Here is a 25779-nt window from a genome sequence, read left to right on the forward strand (position 1 = left end):
TCTTTTTCAGGTGGCAAATTATGGAGTGGGAGGCCAGTATGAACCCCACTTTGACTTTGCACGGGCAAGTAAAAGATGGAGGGGTGAAAGACACCCACTGCAGCTTAGGGGCAGCACAGCTCCTGCCACTCTTCTTTGGTTTTCAGTTTTATTGCCCATCGGCTCTTCTAAATCCTGTGAATGAAGCACGCTCACTAAACCACCAGCTGAACAGACAGCTCAACCGGGCGTTGTTTATTACTGATTCAAATTAGGCAGGTGGTTTGTTTTCTTGGCTGTGAAAGTAGTGCTGAAAATTCTATTCCATCAAAGCGATTAACTCTGAATTGGAAATCGTAGTAGAAAATCATACAAAAGTGGTGCTGGAAAAGGCAGCCCTCGTTTGCTTCCCAGTTTGCCTGGGGTTTATTGTGCTTGACTTAAACCATTTGAATAACCTGCCCTCTCTATCTTTCCAAGATAAGCGTGTGAAGTTACCAAATGCTATTACAGTGAAACGGGACTCTTGAATTCAGGTGGTGGTTCAATGGGCTTTTGAATGTGTACATTAACCCTAGGTATACCTTAATATTGTCCTGTGATTCAAAGTCATTGGGGGAATAATAGAATATCCGAAGTGAGTGAAATCATTTGAAAAATGATGGTGTGCACTTTGTTAGGGAGAATCACACACTTTTTTGCATACGTATGAGTCAGTTATGTAAATTCTTCTGAAATCTAAAGTTAGTACACAAAATAGACTGTGATGTGTGTGTGCGTGACAGAGAGAGAGAGAGCACGCCCCTGATCTTGGACAAATGAAAGTAATTAGATTCATCTGCCTAGTAGTGACTTGGAGTGTGTGGTTTTCCTTGAAGTCCCAGGGATAAAAATGGTTATGGTTTCTTCAAGAAGACATTCTTTGATCATTGGCATCTGGGACTAGCAAATAAGAGACAGGAGGAAGTCATAATGAGGAAATAATTCCTCCTCTATGAAAATGACTCCTAATTAGTCCTGCGCCTCTAGTCTTCCAAAACCCAAATTAGCCTAAAATTACTGCATAACTGATTATTTCTCTTAGCTGGAGCTAAAATCTGACAAATTACATGGCTCCCATGGAATGATGGGTATTTTCTCGGAGAGCATCCTGCCCATAAGATATTTCAAGACATTTACATAGACATGTTACCCAGTATTCTGAAATAATTAAGACTTTTTAAGGGTGCTATCAGTCTACAAGGTCTCTAATACCTAATGGAAGGGTAGTCAATAGCATTTGAGTGCCTACAATGAGCAGAGCACTGTGCTAAGCCCTGAAGAAAGTTTTAGAGATTTAGTAGACATTATCTCCTGCTAGATTGCAACCTCTTTGAGGTCAGGCAGGGGAGACAGACACTAAAATTTGAAAGGAGGAAGACAGGAGGAAAGGAGGTAGATGTGTATATATATATAAACTCTTTTGAATGCTGTGGGAACACAATTGCTTAGGTGGTGTGGAAGGGCTAAAGAAGCACTTTTGGAGATACAAAGAGAGATTAGAAATGAATCAGGGAAGACCTCCTGAAGGAGATGTGGAGATCTGTGGTCTGATTTGAAGGGATTGGGGTGTAAGCAAGAGGTTGGGGGCAGAACATGTCAAGAATAGGGCACAGTGAGTAACTTCTGCTTCCAAAAAAAAGCAAAGGATCTGAGGGCATGTGGAATTCTAACCAATTTAAACTCTGACATGGGTGAAACTATACTGTCTCCAAATTTAGCCTGTCTTGAATTCCCTAAAGAGAATTAAAATGTTTGCTGGCCACACTGGTGGGTCATCCTAAATCCTGAAATTGCTAGAAGGATTTGAAATGGAATAGGCCTAATGGTAGTCCTGACCTGGCTGTAGGAGTGTAGTTTGGGTCCATTCATTAAATGTCATATCTATTGAGCACTTACTCTGTGCAGAGCACATTACTAAGGGCTTGAGAGAGCACTGTATAACAATAAGCAGACACATTCCCTGCCCACAATGAGCTTACAGTCTAGAGGGGTTCATTTCTGTCTCCCTAGTGACATTTCAAAACAACTTAGAGTGAACATCTCTCCCAAGGGAGGGTCATTTCTCCTTTGTTTTAAAAGAGATCGTCCTCTGGGCCTTAGTGGTATTTGAGTGCTTATGGTATTTGAGTGCTTACTGCATGCAGAACATTGTATTAAGCGTTTGGGAGAGTATATTACAACAGAGTTGGTAGACTTGTTCGCTGTTTACTTAAGGGGACTCCCCAGTGAGGAAAAAATTTTGTCCAATGCTCACTAAGTAATGTTGAGCAAAACTTGTCTAGGATGCATATTAGCCAATGAATTTCTGAGAGTGGGTTCTCTCATTTTCAGAAGCTTCTCCGGTTCAGGAACTTGTGTTATGACTCCTGTTTAGTTTGCCCAGACCAAAATAACTTATTCTACCCCTACATTCAGTAAAACCACACTTGAATTTTTTCCCTCTTGCAGCCACGTTATTTGTGTGTGGGTATAAAATGTATACGACCGATTTCTTCCCTAATCCGCAAATGAAACTTGATCTTTGGCATGGGTTTCAGTCTGCTGTGGACACACTGCTGCCATTTGTGAATGGATTGTTGGGATCATAAAGGTTGTCATCTTTTGAATTTTTTTTGTTTTGTTTTTCCTACAGAAAGATGAACCAGATGCTTTTAAAGAACTGGGGACAGGCAATAGAATCGCTACATGGCTGTTCTATGTAAGTTAAGCTGTTACAGTCTATCTATATCTGGACACACCATTTAATTTAGGAAACCAGGTTGATTTATCTGGCTATTTTATAGTCTTGAACAAATTTCCTTTTATTTCCTGATAACCTGGAGCTAAAGTGTCCTGTACTTGCGTAGAACTCAGCATCCCAGATAAACTCTCTCCCGCCCCTAACTCAAAAAAAAAAAAAAGCCCCATAGATTTGAAACTTGTTATGGTTTATAACACCAAGTGGACACTTAATAAATGCTTCTATTTCATATTAGTCAATTCTTTCATTAAAACATGGAAACACAAAGTCGTGAAAAGGTTATTTAAAGATGATGGCCATATGGCTGTCCTGCTTTCTGTTTCTTCCTACCCATTCCTCCTCTCTGATCACGGCAATACTTTTGCTGCCTAATTACTTCACTCTGTTGACAGAATTATTTTCCTACAAAAAAATTATGTTCACATCTCCCCTTTCCTCAAGAACCTCCAGTGGTTGCCCATCCACCTCCGCATCAAACAAACTCCTTACTATTGGTTTGAAAGCTCTCCCCTTCTACCTTACCTTGTTGATCTTCCCAGACTGAGCCCTCCCTTTTCCTCTGCTCCTCCACCCCTCACTATCAACCCTACTCCCTCCCTCTGCTCTACCTCCTTCCCCTCCCCACTGCACTTGTGTATGTTTGTACATATTTATTACTCCATTAATGATGTGGATATATCTATGATTCTGTTTATTTTGATGGTATTGATGCCTACTTGTTTTGTTGTCTGTCTCCCCCCTTCTAGACTGTGAGCCCGTTGTTGGGTAGGGATTGTCTCTATCTGTTGCCAAATTGTACTTTCCAAGTGCTTAGTACAGTGCTCTGCACACATTAAGCACTCAATAAATACGATTGAATGAATGAATGACCTACTGCAACCCAACCTGAACATTTGGCTCCTTTAACGTCAACTTATTCACTGTACTCAACCTATTCACTGCACCTCGATCTTGTTTATCTCACTGCCACCCCCTTGGTTGTGTCCACCCTCTGGTCTGGAACTCTCTCCTTTCTATCTGACAGCTATAACCACTCTCCCCATCTTCAAAGCCTTTTTACAAGGCTCATCTCCAAAAAGACTTACTTGATTGAAGTCCTCACTTCCCTTACTTCCTCTCCCTTTTTTGTTGTTTATGCACTTGGATCTGTCCCCTTTAAGCACTTGATTTTTTTTTTCACCCCACCATCTTCCCCACGGCACTTAGTACATATCTCTAATTTTAATGTTGTTTCCTACGCTATACTCTGAGCTCCTTGTGGGTAGGGAAATGTCTTCCAACTCTGTGTCACAGTCTCCCAAGCACTGCAGAGTTGTAACCAAAACCATCTCTTCTGCTTAAATAGTATTTAGTAAATAAAAAAAATTCCCCTTTATTACAAATTCTTGTAATAACTTTTTCTAGTAGTTAATAAGCATGCTTATTTAGACAGTGAGCCCTACTTTGGACAGAGTCTGTCTGACCTCGACAGAGATCTGTAAAATGGGGAATAAAACTGTGAGCCTGCCTGTGGAACAACTTAATTACCTTGTATCTACCCCAGTGCCTAGAACAGTGCTCGGCACATAGTAAGTGCTTAACAAATACCATAATTATTATTATTATTGTATTAACCTCAGTGCTTTAAACAGTGCTTGACATGTAGTTAGCACTTAACTACTGTAGTCCTAATAGTAAGTGCTCAATAAATACCATTGATTTGAATTAACATATTTTCAATGGGTAGATTTCCTCTAAGAGCGCCTTTTTCTTTCAGGAAGTTCAAAGAATTTCTCCTAAATTATCTCATTTATCCTCATATTTTCCCCTCTATTTCCTACTCATGCAAATGGACATAATGACTAGAATGTTTAAAACTTTGTTTCTTTATTAGACCACTTTTATGTTACTATTCTCTCTTTTACAGATGAGTGATGTGTCAGCAGGGGGAGCTACGGTATTTCCTGAAGTAGGAGCAAGCGTATGGCCTAAAAAGGTAAACTTGGCTTAGATTTATGTATTTGGGGATGAGCAATATCTAGCATTCAAAACCCTTTCATCAAGAGAACTGAGTTAATGAAAGAAATAAACAGAGCACGGGCTTGGGAGTCAGAGGTCATGAGTTCGAATTCCGACTGCGACTTGTCAGCTGTGTGACTGTGGGCAAGTCAGTTAACTTCTCTGTGCCTCAGTTACCTCATCTGTAAAATGGGGATTAACTGTGAGCCTCACGTGGGACAACCTGATTCCCCTGTATCTACCCCAGCGCTTAGAACAGTGCTCGGCACATAGTAAGCGCTTAACAAATACCAACATTATTATTATCATTATTATTATTAAGGAATGTGCACAATTTTTCAATAACCAGTTGTTCTGTGTATGTGACTGTGGTGACCACGGTATCTAGGGACGAAGATTTGCTAATTCATTCATTCCATCATATTTTTTGAGCACTTATTGTGTGCAAAGCAGTGTACTAAGCACTTGGGAGAGTACAGAATAACATCAGACACATTCCCTGCCCATAAGGAACTCACTTATGACCAGTTATAAAGTGAATAGATGGCCAGAGAAAATGGCTGTTCATTGGTAAATGGCCTATCTTAATTTTTTTGCCACCCTTTCTTAAACTAATTCCAAAACAAGTACGAAAGGGAACAGTCATAGTTGGTGTTGAAAGGGAAAAACCTTGAAAGTCAGGTGGAAGCTTCCAAGAATTAAAATACAAATTTGGGGAAAATGAACCCCTAACTCTGTGTGTGTGTGTGTGTGTGTGTGTGTGTGTGTATACATACAAGTATGTATGCTCAGACTATTTGGTGATAAGGGTTTTGTTGCATTTCACAGGGAACAGCTGTATTCTGGTACAATCTATTTGCAAGTGGAGAAGGAGATTATAGCACAAGGCATGCAGCCTGTCCAGTGTTAGTTGGAAACAAATGGGGTAAATATCTTCCACATTCTTCTCTTTCCATCCCCTACTGAGCTCCTCAAAGACACAATACCTATAATTCTGCCACTGCTCTGACTAGGTGTATTCTAATAAGTTGTGAAGGGATGTGGTTGAATTTGGACGATAAATTGATGTGGGGACTTTTTTAAACCACAAACTGAGGGACTGAGGAGGTCAGAAGTGTCGTGTGGCTTTCGAGTGCCATTTATTTTAGACTTGGCAGAATTTTTGCAAGCAGAATCTCCGAACCACAGAACCCACCACTTCCAATCAAGCAAATAACCAAATCACCCAGGGCAGGTGATTCCCTATGTGTCCTCTTTGAGAGAGATCCCTGCTAACAGCTGGATTTTTCTCCTCTTTGAATTTAACCTATTTCCTCTTGTCCAGGCCTGGATAGTTGGTTCTTGCCTTTCAGGTTTTGGGCACCCTGTTTTTAATAGGTTTTTCCACCCCTAGAAGTAATTGAAAGATGAATTCAAACCACTGTCATTAGGAAAAGACTAACTCTGAACTTTTCTCTCTTAGTATCGAACAAGTGGATCCATGAGCGTGGGCAGGAATTCCGAAGACCGTGCACTTTATCAGAGTTGGAATGATACAGGCCAATTTCTGTATCCCATACTCCTCATCCCATACTCAAATCTGTGTACCCACTTGCCAAATTTAGTTTCCTACCGTTTACAATTGACTAACACTCCACTATGGATTCAGTCTCAAACCACATCCAATGTTTCAACTGTGGACCTGCATTGTATGCGTGCGTGTATGTGTGTGTGTGTGTCTTTTGGCTTTGTAAAATAACACTACAAATCAATGCACACTGAATAAATTGAAAAACCTTTGATCTGTGGGTTTCAAAAGATGGGAGGACAAAAGTAAGAATTAGACCTGAGGGATGATCTTGTGATTCTTATATATCTTGATTCAGCAAGAAAGCTGGTGTGAATCGAAGTGTATTACTGCATTTCAGTCTGTGGCTGGTAGTCTAATCATGAACTGCTGAATTTGAGCAGACTGCTTGATAGGAGTATCATGTTAACTCAATCCTAAATTCCACCATCCCCTTAACTCGTGGGTGCATAAGTTCTGGGAAAACTGCTCACTATCATGGTACAGGATGTTACCTTTGTACCGTGTATTTCTTCAAAAATACTGAGACTTCACCAGATTCCCTCCTGGGATGCACCTTATACAATGCATTTGGACCTAAATCTTGTTCTATAGAAACACTTGTAATCAGGACTGGGGTCCAATGCCCTAAAATCTTGACTTGCCTCCCCAAGACCCCAAATCCCATCATGTTAAATTGCTTTCCCACTAATTTTTTGGGGAAATGTTGCCCATTTGAAAAATTGCTGCATTTCTTACATCAGGGCTAATGCCCACCTGTTCTTCCTGCCACAGTGGGGTGGTATCATTTAGTTTCTTTGAAGAAATAGTGTTGTGCCTTAGGAGACTGGAAAAATAAGCACCACAAGACCTTCAGTAGTGAGATAATTGGTGAACAATCGATGAACAATTTTTATTCTTGAGAGGCTCAGTAAGTTTGCCTTTTCAACTCTGAAATGTGTTTTGTGACTGGCCTATTTATAATCTTAAATCCTTTTTTAAAATATGTTTGTGTCTGTCTGTTTTATTTCGGATACTTTTAACACTGAATGACTTCCACAGCAGTGCCTAGGCACAAACCACTTTATGTTGTAAGTCCTAAAGTCCATTCTCTGATTTTGGTCTTTTCACACCTTGCCTTAGAAGGAAACTAATCCAATTGGATTTTGAAAATTGTTACTCATACTTAAGTAGGTGAAATGAAGAACTCTTCAAATTTCCCAGAAATTTTAATGCAATTCTTAGACTTCCAAACACTGCAGTTTTTGCAAACATTATTACAGTCATGGTACCTAAGTATCTTACAATAACAATGTTTAAACAGAGTAAGAAAGGAAGAGGACTCTGAGGTAGTTTATATGTTTTTAATTGGGGTTTAACCGTTCTTTGGCAACATCCTAAATTTTGGGGGGGTTTAATCTAGTAAAATTAACCCCTCATGCTCTTTTCCCCCTTTTTTCTTCCTCCTCCCCTCTTGTCCCTCCCCCGCCACCCAAAAAAAGATAGTTGCTGGAACTATACTTTGGTTTTAAGCCAGATTGTTCTGCTCATTTAACAGTTTTGGAATGTCATCTTTACATCACCTAAATTTTTGTTTTTAATTAAATATTCAAGTGAATTTGATGAACTGTTCAGTGAATTTTTTTTCTTTTCCTTTATCTCTTCCAGACTGGGATCTATCTCCCACTAATCTCAGCCACCTTTAAAGAAATGTTTCCCTGATCCTAAGTCTTTAGAAGACATAAAATTAGCACTACTTGTAATGATTCCAGTAAAATTCCCATAGGTCACTGCAATGAATAATTCACTCTTTAGGTAAGGTAATCTGGTAATAGTGTATATTCCAAAAATCCAGAAACAAAATGTGGTGAAGCAAAGATGAGAATCAAGTATTACTAAATGGTTTCAATAAACAAGATAGCAACAAATCTGCAGGAGTCAACCAAATTTCTCTTAATTTTTCAACCCTCTCCCAAGAAGGATTGGAAAATATATCCCAAAACATTTGAATCACTCACTACTAATAAATTCAATTATACAAGAATCTCTTTTAAAGGTCTTGAAGCCAAAGATCCATTCTTTTTGCACTTACAAAGTTCTTCACTGCTAAACCAAAAGTCTTGGTTCAGTTTTCATTCCATCCCGCCCTCATCCTTTCCTTAAGCACACTTCAAAGGGAGCTCTTCCGCTGCAAGAGAGGAGTGGGGCTACCCTCTTTGCAGGTGATAAAGGTTTGCACAATTTACTGCTCTTGGTGAGGGAGGAAGCATCCCTTTTCAAAAAGCAAATAACACCATCTGTGAAGCACTGTCCTAAGGTTTGGGGTTGAATATATTTTGATATGGATTCAGATGTGTCTGCTTTACAAAAAGCTCACAATTTTGGTCTTTGTGGGCCGGGATGGTGGTGGGGTGGGGGGTGGGGGGTGGCAGATGGATTGGCAGATACATAGGGAAAGGAGGAGAGTGAGAAAACTGGCTAAAAGAGTCCAATAATAATAATGATGGCATTTAAGTGCTTACTATGTGCCAAGCACTGTTCTAAGCATGGGGTAGATGCAAGGTAATCAGGCTGTCCCTACATGAGGCTCACAGTCTTAATCCCCATTTTAGAGATGAGGGAACTGAGGCCCAGTGAAGTGACTTGACCAACCTCAACACAGCAGACAAGTGATGGAGCTGGGATTAGAACCCATGACCTCCGGCTCCCAAGCCCATGTTCCTTCCGTTAAGCCACAGACAATAAAAATGCAGCTGAGCCTGGAGGGGATTTGGGGGGGATGGTGTTTGGTTACCTTGGCTCCTCCCGGATATTCAGAATGGAAGAGGAGAAACTGTCACTGTTCTGCATGGAAAGGGACTTGGTTTCCACCGTGGTGGACTGCCCCTTTTGCTGAGTACAGTCCTGGTGCTGTGTAAGTTCACACTTTATAAATCTCACCTCAGGGCAGCACCATGAGTGTGTGGGTGCTTTGATTTGGGCTACAACAGAAAATCATCTCATCACAGCATGGGGTAGTGGCTAGAGCCTAAGCTTGGGAGTCAGAAGATTGTGGGTTCTAATTCTACCTCTACCACTTGTCTGCTGTGTGACTTTGAACAAGTCACTTGACTTCTCTGCCTACTTGTTTTGTTTTGCTGTCTCCCCCTTTTAGACTGTGAGCTTGCTGTTGGGCAGGGATTGTCTCTGTTGCCGAATCGTACATTCCAAGCGCTTAGTACAGTGCTCTGCACACAAAGTGCTCAGTAAATACGATGGAATGAACGAATGGGCCTCAGTTCCCTCACCTGTCAAAGGGGGATTGAGCCTGGGAGTCCCACATGGGACAGGGACTGTGTCCAAACCAATTTGCTTGTATCCAACCCAGCACTTAGTACAGCCTGGCCCAGAGTACGCACTTAACAAATAGCACAGTTATAATTTTAAGGGGGAAAATATCTGGCCTTCTGGAAAGTTTGCTACTATTTTGCTTTCAATGGAATGGAAGAAAAGGAAACAGTTTTGGCCTTTTCGTCCAAAATGCAATGACAACTTCAGCACTCAAAAAAGGTTTCCTACTAAAAAGAGGATTGTGTCCAACTTGATCATTTTGTATCTACCCCAGCGTGTAGTATAGTGCGAGGCACGTGGTCAGCACTTAAACTACAATGTTTTTTAGAGCATTATTGGAAGAGCGAGCATTAGAAACATCTTCCTAATAAGCGATTTAACACTGAGTCAAAGGTAGTATCGGAAACACAAGAGAAAATCCCATTACCATTGAGAAATCAGCAGGCTTTATGCAATCCTAATAAGTTAAATGTAGGTTAAATGTGAGGGCCTTATGAGGCCTTGGGTTAAAAATACACTTGCAAATTAAGCCATTTCAGGAGAAGTTAGATGTGCTGAAAAAGACCCTCTTTGAACACTGCGGGATACAAGACCGAAAACTTGGTAGCAGGGTAACATTGCACCCTGCCTTTTTTTTCTTTATTTAAATGGTATTTAAATGCTTATTATGCCAGGCTCTGTACCAACCACTGGAGTTAACCACTGGATATAAGCTAATCAGATTGGACACAGTCCATGTCACAGCACCAATCAAGGTCACAACAATCAATCATTTATTGAGCACTTACTGTGTGCAGGGCATTATACTAAGCACTTGGGAAAGTACACTGTAACAGCAGACAGTTGACAGCCTGGATTACAACTCAGGTCCTCTGACTCCCAGGCCCATCCTTTAGACCCTGCTATTTACTATGCTGCCCTTGCCTTGGTGGAGCAAATATTGCTTACAGGAAGTTTTTTCTGAGGAAAATTTCCTCTGTGGACCAAGACTTCATGAGAAATACTAAATTTAAGTGCCAAGGTAGTTTATGCAGGGAAGACTAATCTTTTTGGAACTGCTCTCTGCGTTCCTAAGCTCCAACAGCGTATTTACCCACTGACTACATTTCAGACTTGACTTCAAAGTCTTTTTGGACTTCAAAAAACTTCCAACATCACTTCATTCCAACTTAGTTTTTCAACCTTTCCTTGATAAATTATGAAAAAAACCAAACTGATCCAATCTTTCTTATGTATTTGGTCAGTAGTATGTTGAAAATTTTGAATCTGATCAAATGACTTCAACTGGCCAATAGCGTGGCTTAGTGGAAAGTGCAGAGGCTTGCAAGTCAGAGGTCGTGCCTTCTAATCCCAGCTCTATCACTTGTCAGCTGTGTAACTTCAGGCAAGTCACTTAATTTCTCTGTGCCTCAGTTCTCTCCTCTCTAAAATGGGGATTAAGACTGTGAGCCCCATGTGGGACAACCTGATTACCTTGTATCTACCCCAGTGTTTAAAACAGTGCTTGGCACATAGTAAGCGCTTAATAAATACCATCATTATTACTAGTTTGCCCAAAGAAGGCACTTCCTCCCCCCGTGCTTGTAACTCCCCAATAACAGCACCTACTTGAAGCCAAAGTTGATGCTCAAAAAGAAACTGAAATGTTTGTCAGATGAGAAGAAATTTGACAAGCAACAAAGGGGGAAGGGTGACTGTTTTTTTCAATTAACAGTACATTAACCTCCCAAATCGCATTTACTCTGAGTCACATGCTCATAATTCATATTTCACATTAATTTGGGAGCTCCATTCACCCTAACCAAAGAGAATCAATTGTTTGTGCTTCTAGACTCAGCTGGATCAAATCAGCCCTCCACCCCAGGTGCCTTATCCGATGTGTTTTGCAGAAACACTGCATTTACCAAGTAAGGTTCTTTGCCAACGTCTCTAATAACCTTTATCCAAGGACTTAGAGATCAAGAGCTCAGCTCCCAAATTAATGGGAAATATGAATGATGATCATTTGACTCAGAGTAAGTATGATTAGGTAGGTTAATGTACTGTTAATTGAAAAAATTCTAATATAAAAATGGGTTTTCAGATAAAAGGCACTGGCATCAGTGAAAGTCCTTTACATTATGCAGTTTTGTACTCCATGCCCTTTGAGGCTTTCTGAATTCACTGCAAAATGCTGTTCCATTAAGTTTCAAGTTGTGTTCCTAATCCATTTGAAATTGGGAGGGTAGGTGTGGGTAGGCAGGCTCTGAGCTTGCTTGTTGCACAGTCACTGAGTCCCGCCTGCAAGCAGAAAGATCCATTCTCAGAATGGCTTTTGACGACAAATAATAAATCCCAACTGGGGAGCTAGAAAGAAAAGGTGGGAGACCATGCGGCAAGAGAAATCCTCTTATTTTTCCATTTTTTTCTGTTCTCACACAACATGCTTAGGGATTTAAGGTCAAAAACATTTAAAGGAGACTGGGATTTAAGGAAATAGATTGACACCGTGCTGGCTGAATGTTGAGTTTTGTGTATCTGGGGAGAGGGACGAATATACCTGAGATCCCTCTACAGAAAGATAAAATGCCCTTAATGGGATCTGGAGTCTTTCTGGCATTTTATTTTCTCAGCAAATGGCAGCCATTAACTCATAAAATTTGCCCCGAACAGGTTTGCAGTCACAGCCTCAGAGTTTCCCTTTGAATCTGACATTTCACGTGTTTCCTGACTGCAGACTGATGAAATGAAATGGCAGCTAGTAAGTCTTGTTTTGATTTCCAGTCAGAGGCAGCTGTGCCCTCTCACTTGAAGAACCTGGCACCCAAAGCTGTCAGCTGTAGATTTTTAGGAACCCAACTCCAAGGGGTTGGTGTAATGGCTGGGATTGGCTCCACATTCGCCAAGTCTCCTGCCAAAAAGAATTTCAACCTTTACTTTGCTTGGGAAGGGCAGAAGTCACAGAGCCTTGTGTTCGCAGGGGTTACACTGGCTTGTTTCTACCCCTGCATATGCCACACATTATGTGGTTACTCTGTGCCAGGCACTGGGCTAAGCACTGGGGTAGACAAGTGAATCAGGTTGAACACAGGCCCTGTCCCACATGAGGCTCACCATCTTAATCCTCATTTTGCCGATGAGGTAATGGAGGCACAGGGAAGCTAAGTGACTTGCCCAAGGCCATACAACAGACAAGTGGCAGAGCTGGGATTAGAACCCAGGACCTCTGACCTGGCTCACCCTCCCTCCTCATATCCCAATTACTTTCCCCGCCTTCAAAGTCTTATTGAAGGCCCATCTCCTCCAAGGGGCCTTCCCTAAGCCCTCCTTTCCTCTTCTCCCATTCCCTTCTGCGTCACTCTGATTTGCTCCCTTTATTCACATCTGCCAAACTCTCTTCCCCTTTTCAAAGTCCTACTGAGAGCTCCCTCCTCCAGGACGCCTTCCCAGACTGAGCCCTCCCTTTCCCTCTCCTTCCCTCCCCATCCCCCCTACTCCCTCCCTCTACCCCCTTCCCCTCCCCACAGCACTTGTGTACATTTGTATATATTTATTATTCTATTTTATTAATGATGTGTATATATCTATGATTCTATTTATCTACTTTGATGGTATTGATGCCTACTTGTTTTGCTTATAGACTGTGAGCCCGTTGTTGGGCAGGGATTGTCTCTACCTGTTGCCAAATTGTACATTCCAAGTGCTTAGTACAGTGCTCTGCACAGAGTAAGTGCTCAATAAATACGATTGAATGAATGAATCCCCCCTCCCAGCCCCACGGCACTTACGTACATATCTGCAATTTATTTATTTATTCATATTAAATGTCTGTCTCCCCCTCTAGACTGTAAGTTCATCATGATCAGGGACTGTGTTTGCTTACTGTTACACTGTGATTTGGGTATTGTGCTCCCAAGTGCATAGTACAGTGCTATGCACCCAGGAAGCACGCAGTAAATACAACTGAATGAATTTGTTAAGCACTTACTATGTGTCCAGCATTTTTCTAAGCGCGGTGGTGTATACAACTTTATCAGGTCGGGCACAGACTAAGGAGGGAGATCAGGCAATGAATCCCCATTTTTTACAGATAAGGTGGATCCACCCCTTGGAGGATGGCACGACTGTTCCCATCTTAAAGATGGGCAGAGTGAGGCCAGAGTGGGAAGTTCAAGGCCCTGCCCCAAGATCCAGCCTTGACCTCCCTCTACCCCATTGATGGGAATGTGGTTTGCACTGGGGTTGGGGGTGGGAAGGGTTGGAGGGAAGGGATGGGGGGGGGGGGGGCTGATTCCTGATTACCCTCACTCACCCCCTTTGTGCAGAGATTGCACCCTTCCCCCTTTCATCAAAGTCCTTCTGAAAGCTCACCTCCTCCAGGTGGCCCTCCCAGAATAACCTCCCTTTTTTTTTGCTCCCCCTCCCCTCCCCATTGCCCCGACTCCCTCCCACTGCTCTACCACCTCCCCGCCCCATAGCATTTATGTATATAGGTACATAATTATAATTTTTTAATTAATGTGTACATATCTATAATTCTATTTATAATGATGCTAGTGATGCCTGTTCACTTGTTTTGATGTCTGTCTCACCCTTCTAGACTGTAAGTCTGTTGTTGGAAGGGGTTGTCTCTATTTGTAGCTGAACTGTACTTCAAGCGCTTAGTATTCATTGATTCATTCGTATTTATTGAGCACTTACTATGTGCAGAGCACTGGACTAAGCACTTGGAATGTACAATTGGGCAACAGATAGAGACAATCCCTGCCCAACAACGGGCTCACAGTCTAAGTGTGATTACCTTGTATCTATCTCAGTGCTTAGAACAGTGCTCAGCAAAGAGTAAGTGCTTAACAAATACCATGATTATTATTATTATCGTTATAGCTACCCCACGCTTAGAACGGTACTTGGCATAGAGTAAGTGCTTAACAAATACCATAATTATTATCATAATACCTACCCCTGTGCTAAGAACAGTGCTTGGCAGAGAGTAAGTGCTTAACAAATACCATAATTATTATCATAATACCTACCCCAGTGCTTAGAACAGTGCTTGGCACAGAGTAAGTGCTTAACAAATACCATGATTATTATTATCGTTATACCTACCCCAGCGCTTAGACAGTTCTTGGCACAGAGTAAGTGCTTAACAAATATCATAATTATTGTTATTATGGTTGTTATACCTCCCCCAGCGCTTGGCAGAGAGTGGAGTGATCTGGACAGTCAGTAAATAAGGTTCACCCGCCAGGCGGAGCCGGGTTTGAGGACGGGGGGGACGGAAAAGCTGAGCCAGGCCAAATTTCTTGTGGGGGAAGAAGGGGAAGTCCTCGCCCGCGCCTGCCACCATGGAGGAGTTGAGTGATGCGGTGCTAACACTTGGAGAAGCGCTCAGTTGCAGCAGCGGCGTGGCTCGGGGGCGAGAGCCCGGCCTTGGGAGCCGGAGGTCCTGGGTTCCAATCCCGCCTTTGGGCAAGTCGCTTCACTTCTCTGGGCCCCAGTGACCTCGGCTGGAAAATGGGGATGGAGGCGGGGAGCCCCACGTGGGGCAATCCGATTACCTTCTATCTGCCCCAGCGCTTAACACAGTGCTCGGCACAGAGTAAGTGCTTAACAAATACCACAATTATTATTATTGTTATACCTATCTCAGCGCTTAACACAGTGCTCGGTACAGTGTAAGTGCTTAACAAATACCATAATTATTATTCTACTTACCCCAGCTATTAACACAGTGCTCGGCACAGAGTGAGTGCTTAAGAAATACCATAATTATTATTATTATACCTACCTCATCGCGTAACACAGTGCTCGGCACAGAGTAAATGCTTAATACCATAATTATTATTATACCTACCCCAGCTATTAACACAGTGCTCGGCACAGAGTGAGTGCTTAAGAAATACCATAATTATTATTATACCTACCTCATCGCGTAACACAGTGCTCGGCCCAGAGTAAATGCTTAACAAATACCATAATTATTGTTATACCTACCCGAGCGCTTAATACAGTGCTCAGTACGGAGTAAGTGCTTAATACCATAATTATTATTATTGTTATACTTATCCCAGCGCTTACACAGTGCTCGGCACAGAGCAAGTGCTTAACAAATACCATAATTCTTATTATTGGTATACCTACCCCAGCGCTTAACACAGTGCTCTGTACAGAGTAAGCGCTTAACAAATACCATAATTCTTATTATTGGTATACCTCCCCCAGCGCTTAGAACAGTGCTCGGCACAGAGTAAGTGCTTAACAAATACCATATTTTTGCAGCGCTTAGAACAGCGTTTTGCAGATCGTAAGCGCTTCCCAAATACCATATTTTTGCCTTGCTTTGAACAGTGCTGGGCACATCGTAAGCGTTTCCCAAATACCCCATTTTTCCAGCGCTTAGAACAGCGTTCGACACATCGTTAACGCTTCCCCAATACCATATTTTTTTCCAGCGCTTAGAACGGTGCTTGGCATATAATAGCGCTTCCCAAATATCATCTTTTTCCAGCGCATAGAACAATCGTAACTGCCTCCCAAGACTGTAAGCCCCTCAATGGGCAGGGACTGGCTCTGTTGCCGATTTGTCCATTCCAAGCGCTTAGTACAGTGCTCTGCACCTAGTAAGCGCTCAATAAATACTATTGAATGAGTATTTTTTTCCAGCGCTTAGAACAGTGCTTGGCACATAGTAACAGCTTCCCAAGTACCATCTTTTTTCCAGCGTTTAGAAGAGGGCTCCCCAAATCCAACGTGATTATGATCTTATTCCAGCCCCCAAAGGGATCGTGGAGGGCCACACTCAGCTGTTGGCACGGCGGGGATCGATGACCGGTCCTTCCGGGCCGTTCGGATTTCCGGTTAGTGGTTGGTCAAAGTCCAACCCCTCCCCTCCTCCCTTCCTCCTCTCATCCCCTCCTCCCTGTCTCAGTTGGGCTGGCCGGAGGCCGGGGGTCAAAGGACCGAGGGCACCGGTGTCCGGCCGCCGTTTGGGAGCCCTGTTCGCCCAGCTCACCCAGCTACCACCGACCCTTCTGACCTTGGCACGACCCTTCTGACCTGCCAACGGGGGCCCGCTGGTGGAGGCTGCCCCGGAGGGACTGGCAGCCCCCAGGCTGAGGGAGGGAGACTTGGCTGGGGGAGATTAAGTAGAGGGAGGAGGCCCACAGGTAGTGGGAGGCTAAGGGGGAGAGGACCCACAGGGGGAGGAGGCCCACAGGTAGGGGGAGGCTAAGGGGGAGAGGACCCACAGGGGGAGGAGGCCCACAGGCGGAGCTAGGCTAAGGGGGAGAGGAACCACAGGTGGAGGGAGGCCAAGAGGGAGGGGGCCCACAGGCGGAGGGAGCCCACAGAGAGAGGGGGGCCCACAGGCTGTGGGAGCCCACAGAGGGAGGGAGGCTAAGTGGGGGGAGCCCACAGAGGGAGGAGGCCCACAGGCCGAGGGAACCCACAGAGGAAGGGAGGCCAAGAAGGAGGGGGCCCACAGAGGAAGGAGGCCCACAGGCTGAGGGAGGCTAAGGGGGAGAGGGCCCACGGGCAGAGGGAACCCCCAAAGGGAGGAGGCCCACAGCCTGAGGGAGCCCACAGAGGGAGGAGGCCCACAGGCTGAGGGAGACTAAGGGGGAGGGGGCCCCCGATCAGAGGAGCCGCAGCACCCCCGGCCCCTGTCCCGGCCCCCGCCGCCCCTCGTTGGAACGGGGCGAGCGGGCGGGCGAGGATGAGGCTGCCGTGCGGGCCGCTGGCCCTGGCGCTGCCCCTGGCTCTGCTCCTGGCACTGCTGAGCCGGGGGCAGTGCGACGCCTCGACCGGCGCGGACACGGCCGAGGCCCAGGAGGAGGCCCAGGAGGAGGCCGAGGCCCAGGCGGCCCCGGCCGAAGGATCCTACGCCGACTGGGGCCTGCGGGGCCTCCGTGGCGGCTTCGACTACCTCAATGGCTACTTCGACTCGTTCCTGGAGCTGCTGGGCGGGAAGGACGGCGTCTGCCAGTACCGGTGCCGATACGGTGAGCCCCGTAAGGGTCATGGGGGTCAGCACCACAGCTCCCCACTCGGGGCACCGCCGGGCACGGGGGGATGGTCCAGCCCCACTGGAACCTCGTGCCCCTGATGGCCCCTGCAGCCGGGAGGGCACGGCGTCTATAATAATAATAATCATACTGATGGTATTTAGGTGCTTACTATGTGCCATAGCATTGTTCTAAGCACTGTGGTGCATACAAGGTAATCAGGTTGTCCCACGTGGGGCTCACAGTCTTAATCCCTGTTTTACAGTTGAGGTAATGTGGCACAGAGAAGTGAAGTGACTTGCCCGAGGTCACGCAGCAGACAGGTGGCGGAGCCGGGATTAGAACCCATGTCCTCCGACTCCCAAGTCTGTGCTCTTGCCACTGAGCCACGCGGCTTTAAGCGCTTACTATGTGCCAAGCTTTGTTCTAAGCACTGGGGTAGATACAAGGTAAACAGCTTGGCCCCCTTGGGACTCCCAATCTCAATCTCCATTTTACAGATGAGGTAACTGAGGCCCAGAGAAGTGAAGTGACTTGCCCAAGGCCACACGGCAGATACGTGCGAAGGCGGGATTAGAACCCACGTCCTCTGGCTCCCAAGACTATGCTCTTGCCGCAAGGTCATGCTGTCTATACCATTTCCCACCAAGGTGTTCTATCTGGACTTTCAGTGGCTTCTCATGTGACCCAAGCAGGAGAAGTCAGGGTAATAATAATAATAATGATGGCATTTAAGTGCTTATTACGTGCAAAGCACTGTTCTAAGCACTAGGTAGTCTGGGAGCCCTCAGGTTTGACTTTTTTGGCACCCTTAGGTAGCCTGATCCTTGCTTATCAGCTGAGTTGCCCACTTTTTTAATGGTAACCCTAATTAGGGATAGGTTTATTATGTACTAAGTACAGGGGGAGATGCAAGTTAATCATCTTGGGCACAGGCCATGTTCCACATGGGCTCCCAGTCTTAATTCCAATTTTATAGATATGGTAACTGAGGCATAGATACTGTTTCCTGGCATCTTTCCTGGAGGGCATCCTTTTTCATTGCTAAGTCGGTGGGGGACAATCTCATCCACCAGCGCCTTTTCTTCCATCGTAACTAACCCTTTCCCCTGATGCAATCCCAGAATCAAACTTCAAAAACATTTGTTTTATAATTACAAAGAAAAAATTCCTGCAATTGAAAACTTAGAGGTTGCAGCACTGAAGAAGAAGATCTTTCAAAAAGGGAAAAGAAATACATTCCCTGCACTTTGCAGTTTTTTTCCTTAAGGGTGTGGCCACCGGCAGGTCCCTGAAATCCATGGGGAGCCTCTGCTACTTGCTCGTAGCCCTTTAGGATATTGCTGCTATGAGCTTATTTTTTCTGATTAGAGCAGCTCCATCTCAACTTTCGGGTTCTCCATTTTAGTGTTCTGAAACTTCAGACTCCCAAATCCAAGTGCCATGCTTGTCAATCCTACCTCTGGATAGCATCTATCGTGTTTTCCTGGGTTCTCAGTCCTAGACCCCAGCCTAAATAGTCCCGGGAATCACTTTAGGAGCACCTGGGCTCCCTGTTAGCCCTGTTGAGTCCTAACGTCCTCTAGTTCATCTTTAAGCACAAATTCCATATTTGGGGATCTCGAACGCCTCCATCGCTTGTCCCAAACCCAGGAGACTCCTCAAATTCATGGGGATCCCTTGGGAACTAGCTAACCATCCTCTCCCCGCGGTGCACATTCCTCTAGTCATTTGCCCCGCTCAAGGGCAGGAGCCTGGCTTCCCCCCGCCCCCCAGAACCCTTTCTTTGGACGCTGGACCTTCAGGATCTCCAAACCCTTACCTGGGATCATCTCTGAATCTTCCCTGTGCCCTGTATCCTTCCCAGCCTTCCCTGTGTCCTCCTCTCCCAGGAACACAGCTCCAACCTTTCACCTCCAAAATGGCTGAGGGTCTCCTTCCTTTCCAATTACCTGTTCCCCTCTCCCCCTTCCTTTTTTTGTAATCTTTCCCTCTGATTGGCTCGGTTACAAGTTAATGTCATGTAAGGCATTCATTAAACTTACTGAGTCTTCTGCGTTCCTCTTCTCCTTCCCTAGTTTGAAGGGTAGTTGCCGTGACCGCCACAGAACCCACTGAGGAAGCCTGTAGGCGGAGGAGATTCAGTTCTAGCCCTGTCCCGGCCCCTTGTTGCCCCTCTGCTTGGGGGTTCGGGCCAGCCGGCTGAGGTCGCGGGCCACAGGTGAAGTGTCCCCACTTGGCGTCGGATGAGGCTGGTGGCCGGGGTCTTGCCCCTGTGCCTGGATCTGGGGGAGTGCGCATCCCCAAACATTGATGATTGGGGAACAAGGGAAGTGGATGAACCTGATGTCTAGTGGGGCCCGTGGAGCTACTTTAACTCCTTCCCGGAACTGCGTTGGGGGGAAGGATGGCATCTGTGAGGGTCCCCAGGAGTTGGGGTGGGCTGCCTGTAGTGGTCTTTCCCTGTCTCTTGTGGGTCCTGGAGGCCTCTTGCCGATCCCAGAACTCTCTAGCGTTGGTTCCCGAGAAATGCTAGCAGCCTCCCTGGCTCTCCATCACCAGTTGCCGATCCCATCCTCCTCACCATTTATGTCACCCGTCGTGTGAAGACGGGTTTGAGGATCAGCGCGACAAGAGTGAGAGACTGAAGTCAGGCTGAGCCATGCAGAATTTATTCTTCGGGCCAAATTGAACTTCCCTTTCAGGAGGAATACATTTATTTTTAGTTATTCACAAGCGATGAATGGAACTTCCCTCTTGGGAAGAATACCCTTATGCCTTACCTGCGAGTGGTGAGGCACCCAGCTCCCAACCACAAAATCTTCCTACTCGGAATTCACTTCTACGTACCTCGCACGAGACGATGCACCTAGCTTCTGCCCGTGAATGCTTCCCACCCTGGAGGAATTCACTAAAGCGTTACACGCATGTGGCAGTGCACCCAGCTTTCAGCCCCACAAGCACTCGCTGGGACACTTATCTGTCCCATGGCTCTTCACTTGGTGCAGTCCGAGGGGGCAGCCCAGACTCCGGGCAGAGGCAACACACAGCCAGCTGCTGCCTGTCTCCATCTGCTGCCTAGATGTTAGAGGCCACAAGTATTTATCACCTGTCCTTCCTGTCTGTTCGGGCTTCCGGTTTCTGCGTGACCAATCTTCGTCTCCCCCCACATCTCCATACCTTATTTGGCACAGGGGCGAGGGACCCCTTCTTTCAAATTCCTGGCTTGGGGTGTCCGGCAGCTTCGGCTGTGGGGACTGTGCCTGTTCACTCTTCTGAGTTCCGCTTGGTTAGGTTGGGCAGCCACGAGATATGTTTTGACCTTGATATAGTGAGTGCCCTGCTTCGTCTTGGAAGAGGGGTCCACGGACAGAGGAAGCCCAGGCGGAGGGGGACCACAGGCAGAGGGACCCACAGACAGAGGAGCCTGTTATCCCTGTTTTGGCCCCTGTGGAACGGACAGGTCGTGGGCGATGGGCACGGGGTCCCGACCCGGCATCAGGATGAGGTTGCTGGCTGGGGTGCTGCTCCTGTGGCTGAGCCTGGGGGAATGTGGCACCCCGGGCGGCACGGCCACGGCAGAGGCGGACAAGGCTGAGGAGACGGTGGTAGAGGACTCTTACACGGACTGGGGCCTGAGGGGCCTCTGGAGCGGCTTCAAGTCCGTCAGTGGCTACTTCAACTGGTTCCTGGAGCTGCTGGGCGGGAAGGACCGTGTCTGCCGGTATCGGTGTCAATATGGTGAGCCCCGCAGGGGTCAGGGTGGGGCCGGAGGGATGCCGGTCATCACCATGGGGGACGGCCCTGCCCGTCCGGAACCGCATGCCCCTGACAGCCCCCGCAGTCGGGAGGGCCAAGGCATCTATACCGTTCTCACTGTCTGGGTGTTTCAGTGGCTTCTGATGTGGTCGGTGAATGGGGAAGTCGGGGTTAGCCTGGGAACCTCCAGGCTCGACTTTCTTGGCACCCTTAGGTGGCCTGACTCCTGCTTACCTGCTGTGATGTCCATTTTTTTTTAAATGGTATTTGTTAAGCGCTTACCATGTGCAAGCACTGTACTAAGTGCTGGGCGTAGATGCAAGTCAATCAGGTTGGACACAGACCATATCCTATATGAGGCTCACAGTCTTAATCCCCATTTTACAGATGAGGTCACTGAGGCACAGATGCCATTTCCTGGAATCTTTCCCAGAATGTGTCCTTTTTCATTACTAGGTCGGCAGAGGCCAGCAGCCCTTTTTCTTCCATTCTGACTAAACCCCTTCCCCTAGAGCAATCCCAAAATCAAACTTCTCAAATATTTGTTTCACAATTGTGGGGAAAAAAAAATCCGGCAATCGAAAACTTTGGTGTTGCAGGACCAAAGACTAGCGTCTTTCCAAAAGGGAAATAAATAGGCATTCTTTGCAGTTTTTCCCCCCGGGGTCTGGGCACCAGGGAGACCCCAGACCCACGGGGAGCTTCTGCTTCCCACTTGTGGCCTTTTGGGATATTGCTGCTATGAGCTTTATTTTTCCTTCTAGAGCAACCCCATCTCAGCTTTCGGTTTTCCATTATAGTGTTGTGAAACTTCACAAACTCCCAAATCCAAGGGCCTTGCATGTCGATCCCACCTCAGGGCATCCCTTGCGTGTCGATCCCACCTCAGGGCATCCTATGTGACGTAGTCTTGGGATTCTCAGTCCTAAATCCAAGCCTAACTAGTCCTGGGAGTCACTTTAGTAGCTCCCGGCCCCCTGTTAGCTCTGCTGAGTCCTAAAGTCTCCTAAGCACAACCTCCAGATTTGGGAATCTCTGCCTATCGCCACCATCCCTTGTCCCAAGGCCAGGCGACTCCTCAAAGGCAAGGGGATCCCCTGGGAACTAGCTTACTGTCCCCTTCCTGGGGCTCACGTTCCTCTAGTCCTTTCCCCCTCTCCGGGACAGGAGTCTGACTTCCCCAGAACCCTCTCTTTGGGCCCCAGACATTCAGGGCTTCCTAACCCCCACCTGGGATCAACTCTGATCCCTCTCTGTGCCCTGAATCCTTCCCAGCCTTTCCTGTGTCCTCCTCTCCTAGGAACCCAGCTTCATCTTCTCACCCTGTTCTTCCCCTGACATTCCCATCACTGTAGACAGCACCACTATCCTACCTGTCTCACAAGCCAGGGTGATCTTGGTGTTATCCTTGACTCCTCACTTTCATTCAACCCACATATTCAATCCATTACTAAATCCTGTCGGTTCCACCTTCACAACATCGCTAAAACCCGCACTTTCCTCTCCACTCAAACGGCTGACATATTAGTCCAAGCATTTATCCTATCCCACTTTGATTACTCTATCAGCCTCCTTGCTGACCTCCTTGCCTTCTGTTTCTCCCCACTCCGGTCCATACTTCACTCTGCTGCCTGGATTCATTTTTCAACAAAAGCATTCAGGCCATGTTTCCCCACTCCTCAAGAACCTCCAGTGGTTGCCCATCCACCTCTGCATCAAACAAAAACTCCTTACCATTGTCTTTAAAGCATTGTCACCCTGCGCCGTCCTACCTCACCTCACTGCTCTCCGACTACAACCCAGCCTGCAAACATTGCTCCTCTAATGCTAACCTTCTCACGGTACCTCCATCTCATCTCACCACTGACCTCTTGCCCACATCCTGCTTCTGGCCTGGAACGTGATCCGCTTCATATCCGGCAGACAGTCACTCTCTCCACCTTCAAAGACTTTTGAAGACACATCTCCTCCAAGAGGACTTCCCCGACTAAGCTCTCATTTCCTCTTCTCCCACTTTTCTGTCACCCTGACTTGCTCCCTTTATTTATCCCCCCTCCCATTCCCACAGCACTTATGTACATATCTTTAACTTTATATTAATGCCTGTCTCCCCTTCAAAACTGTAATCTTGTTGTGGGCAGGGAATGTGACAGTCTTGTTATACTCTCCCAAGCCTTAGTACAGTGCTGTGCACACAGTAAGCACTCACTAAATACCATTGATTGACTGTCTGACCTCCAAAATGGCTGAGGGCCTCCTTCCTCTCCAGTTACCTGGAGAAGTAATTTGGGAGACAACTACGTGGAGATGGTAGCTGAAGCCATGGGAGTAGATGAGCTGCCAAAGGGAATAATTGTAGAATGAGAAGATAAGACGGAACAGTCAGCAAGCTCTTTATGGGCAGAGGCTTCCCCCCACCATGCCTCCCATCCATGTTCTTTGTAATCTTTCCCTCCAATTGGCTCGGCTACAAGTTAATGTTGTGTCAGGCATTAATTAAACTTACTGAATCTTCTGGGCTCCTCTTCTCCCTCCTAAATATAAAGACTAGTTGCAGTGACTGCCCCAGAACCCATTGAGGAAGCCCATAAGCAGGATAGAGTTGGTACAGATCCTCACCCGGCCCCCATGTTGCCCCACTCCTCTGGGGTTAGACCAGCCAGCTGAGGTCATGGGCGACAGGCCAAGTGTCCCCACATAGCATCGAAATGAGGCTGGTGGCCGGGGCCCTGCCCCTGTACCTCGGTCTGGGGGAGCGTGCGGCCCCAAACATTGGCGATGGGGGGAAGGAGGGAACTGGAGGAAACCTATGTAAACTGGTGCCTGTGGAGCCTCCGTGCCAGCGTCGAGTCTGCCAATGGCTACTTCAGTTCCTTCCCGGAACTTCTGGAGGGGAGAAGGATGGCATCTGATGGGGGGCACCTCAGGGATCGGGGTGGGCTGCCGGGTGGCTCAGCCCCTTTGGGCTGGACATTCTGGGGCTCAGTCAGGATGGACTGCTAACCCAGAAAGCACCTGTTGGTCCTGCCAATCCCCGCAGCCACAGGGGCAAAGGCTATGTCTTTGCCCCGGCAGTGGGGTTAGGCCCTGTGAGGTGTGGTGCCTAGGATGGGGCCATAATCCCGGGCCAACCCCCCCGGAGGGGTTTGTGGCCATGCTGGGCACTTGAATGCCTTGCCCAAGGCCCATGCTTCTTGGCATTTGGTTCTGGTTGTGCCCGCCCCATCACAGCTGCTCCACACTCACCCTTTCCTCCTTCCCACTCATCCCGGACCCCTGATCCTACCCCAGTAACATTCCCAAATTCAACCCGACCCTATTCCCATCACCTCATGTCTTCCTCACTCGCCCTGCCCCATCTTCCTTCTGACCTGAGGCCTATTGTCCTCATTGGTCCAGACCCCAGGTCTAGGATTTGCAGGGCCCATTCCTTGCTGGGAGGGACTGGAGGCAGAGAAGCATTCATTCAATCAATCATATTTATTGAGTGCTTACTGTGTGCAGAGCACTGTACTAAACGCTTGGAAAGTATAATAGAGCAATAGAGACCATCCCTGCACACAACAGGCTTACAGTCTAGAGTGGGGAGACAGACACTGAAACAAGTAAACAGGCATTGATATAAATAGAAATGTAGATATATACAGAAGCAGTTTGGCATAGTGGAAAGAGCATAGGGCTGGGTGCCTGGGGACCTTGCTTCTTGCCCCTGCTCCACTACTTGCCTGCTCTGTGGCTTTGATTAAGTCACTTGACTTCTCTGTGCCTTAGTTTCCTTATCTATAAAATGGGGATTAAATACTTGTTCTCCCTCCTCTTCGGACTGTCAGCCTCATTTGGGATAGGAACTGTGTCTGATTTCATTGTCTACCCTAATGCTTGGCAAATTCCTTGGTGCATAGTAAGCACTTAAATACCACTATTACTATCAGGATGAGGTTATTAGAGGGTGGAGGTGAGGGGACCAGGAAATACAGTATGGCCTAGGGGATAGACCCCGAAGGACCTGGGTTCTAATCCTGGTTCCTCCACTTGTCTGCCTTGTAAAATTGAGTAGGTCACTTCAGTTCTCTGAGCCTCAGGTTCCTCATCTGTACAGTGGGGATTAAGACAGAGAGCCCTATGTGGGGCATGGGCTGTGTCCAACCCAATTATCTTGTATCTGCCTCAGAGATTAGTACCGTGTAGAGATTAGTACAGTGTCTGGTACAGAGTAAGTGGTTAACAAATGCCATAAAAAAGGGCAAATGTAAAAACACGATTGATCACCATCTCAATCAAGTTCAATTACTGTTGGGGAATAACTCATTCAGATTCCTTTGGATTAATCCAAAGACTATTTTCCCTGCTTTGGCAACTCACCCTGCCCTTCGGGAGATCTCCTCCCCTCTCCCACC

The 25779-nt window shown here is 46.4% G+C and overlaps 2 protein-coding genes across 11 annotated transcripts in view; both read left to right on the forward strand.

Moving 5' to 3' along the window:
* The window catches only part of P4HA1 (prolyl 4-hydroxylase subunit alpha 1), a 63917-nt gene extending 55989 nt beyond the window's left edge, over positions 1-7928 (forward strand). For 5 of the 7 annotated variants that reach the window (XM_029059786.2, XM_029059788.2, XM_029059787.2 and 2 more), the window contains 4 exons: positions 2654-2719; positions 4668-4736; positions 5588-5684; positions 6222-7928. In XM_029059786.2, the coding sequence (XP_028915619.1) occupies positions 2654-2719; positions 4668-4736; positions 5588-5684; positions 6222-6292 (303 nt within the window). In that variant the 3' untranslated portion in view covers positions 6293-7928. Of the gene's footprint in view, positions 1-10; positions 65-2653; positions 2720-4667; positions 4737-5587; positions 5685-6221 lie in introns of all 7 variants that reach the window. The other 2 variants (XM_039911509.1, XM_039911508.1) reach the window with 1 other exon arrangement.
* Positions 7929-16497: 8569 nt separating this feature from the next.
* PLA2G12B (phospholipase A2 group XIIB) overlaps positions 16498-25779 on the forward strand; it is a 59852-nt gene continuing 50570 nt past the window's right edge. For 2 of the 4 annotated variants that reach the window (XR_003757856.2, XM_029060179.2), the window contains exon 1: positions 16498-17620. Coding sequence is in view for 3 of the 4 variants with exons in the window: in XM_029060179.2 (XP_028916012.1) it covers positions 17335-17620 (286 nt within the window). In the remaining variant the exon portion in view is untranslated. Of the gene's footprint in view, positions 17621-21001; positions 21365-25779 lie in introns of those variants that run through there. The other 2 variants (XM_029060181.2, XM_029060180.2) reach the window with 2 other exon arrangements.

The sequence above is a fragment of the Ornithorhynchus anatinus genome, chromosome 3, assembly GCF_004115215.2.
Source record: "Ornithorhynchus anatinus isolate Pmale09 chromosome 3, mOrnAna1.pri.v4, whole genome shotgun sequence".
Classification (NCBI taxonomy): Eukaryota; Metazoa; Chordata; class Mammalia; order Monotremata; family Ornithorhynchidae; genus Ornithorhynchus; species Ornithorhynchus anatinus.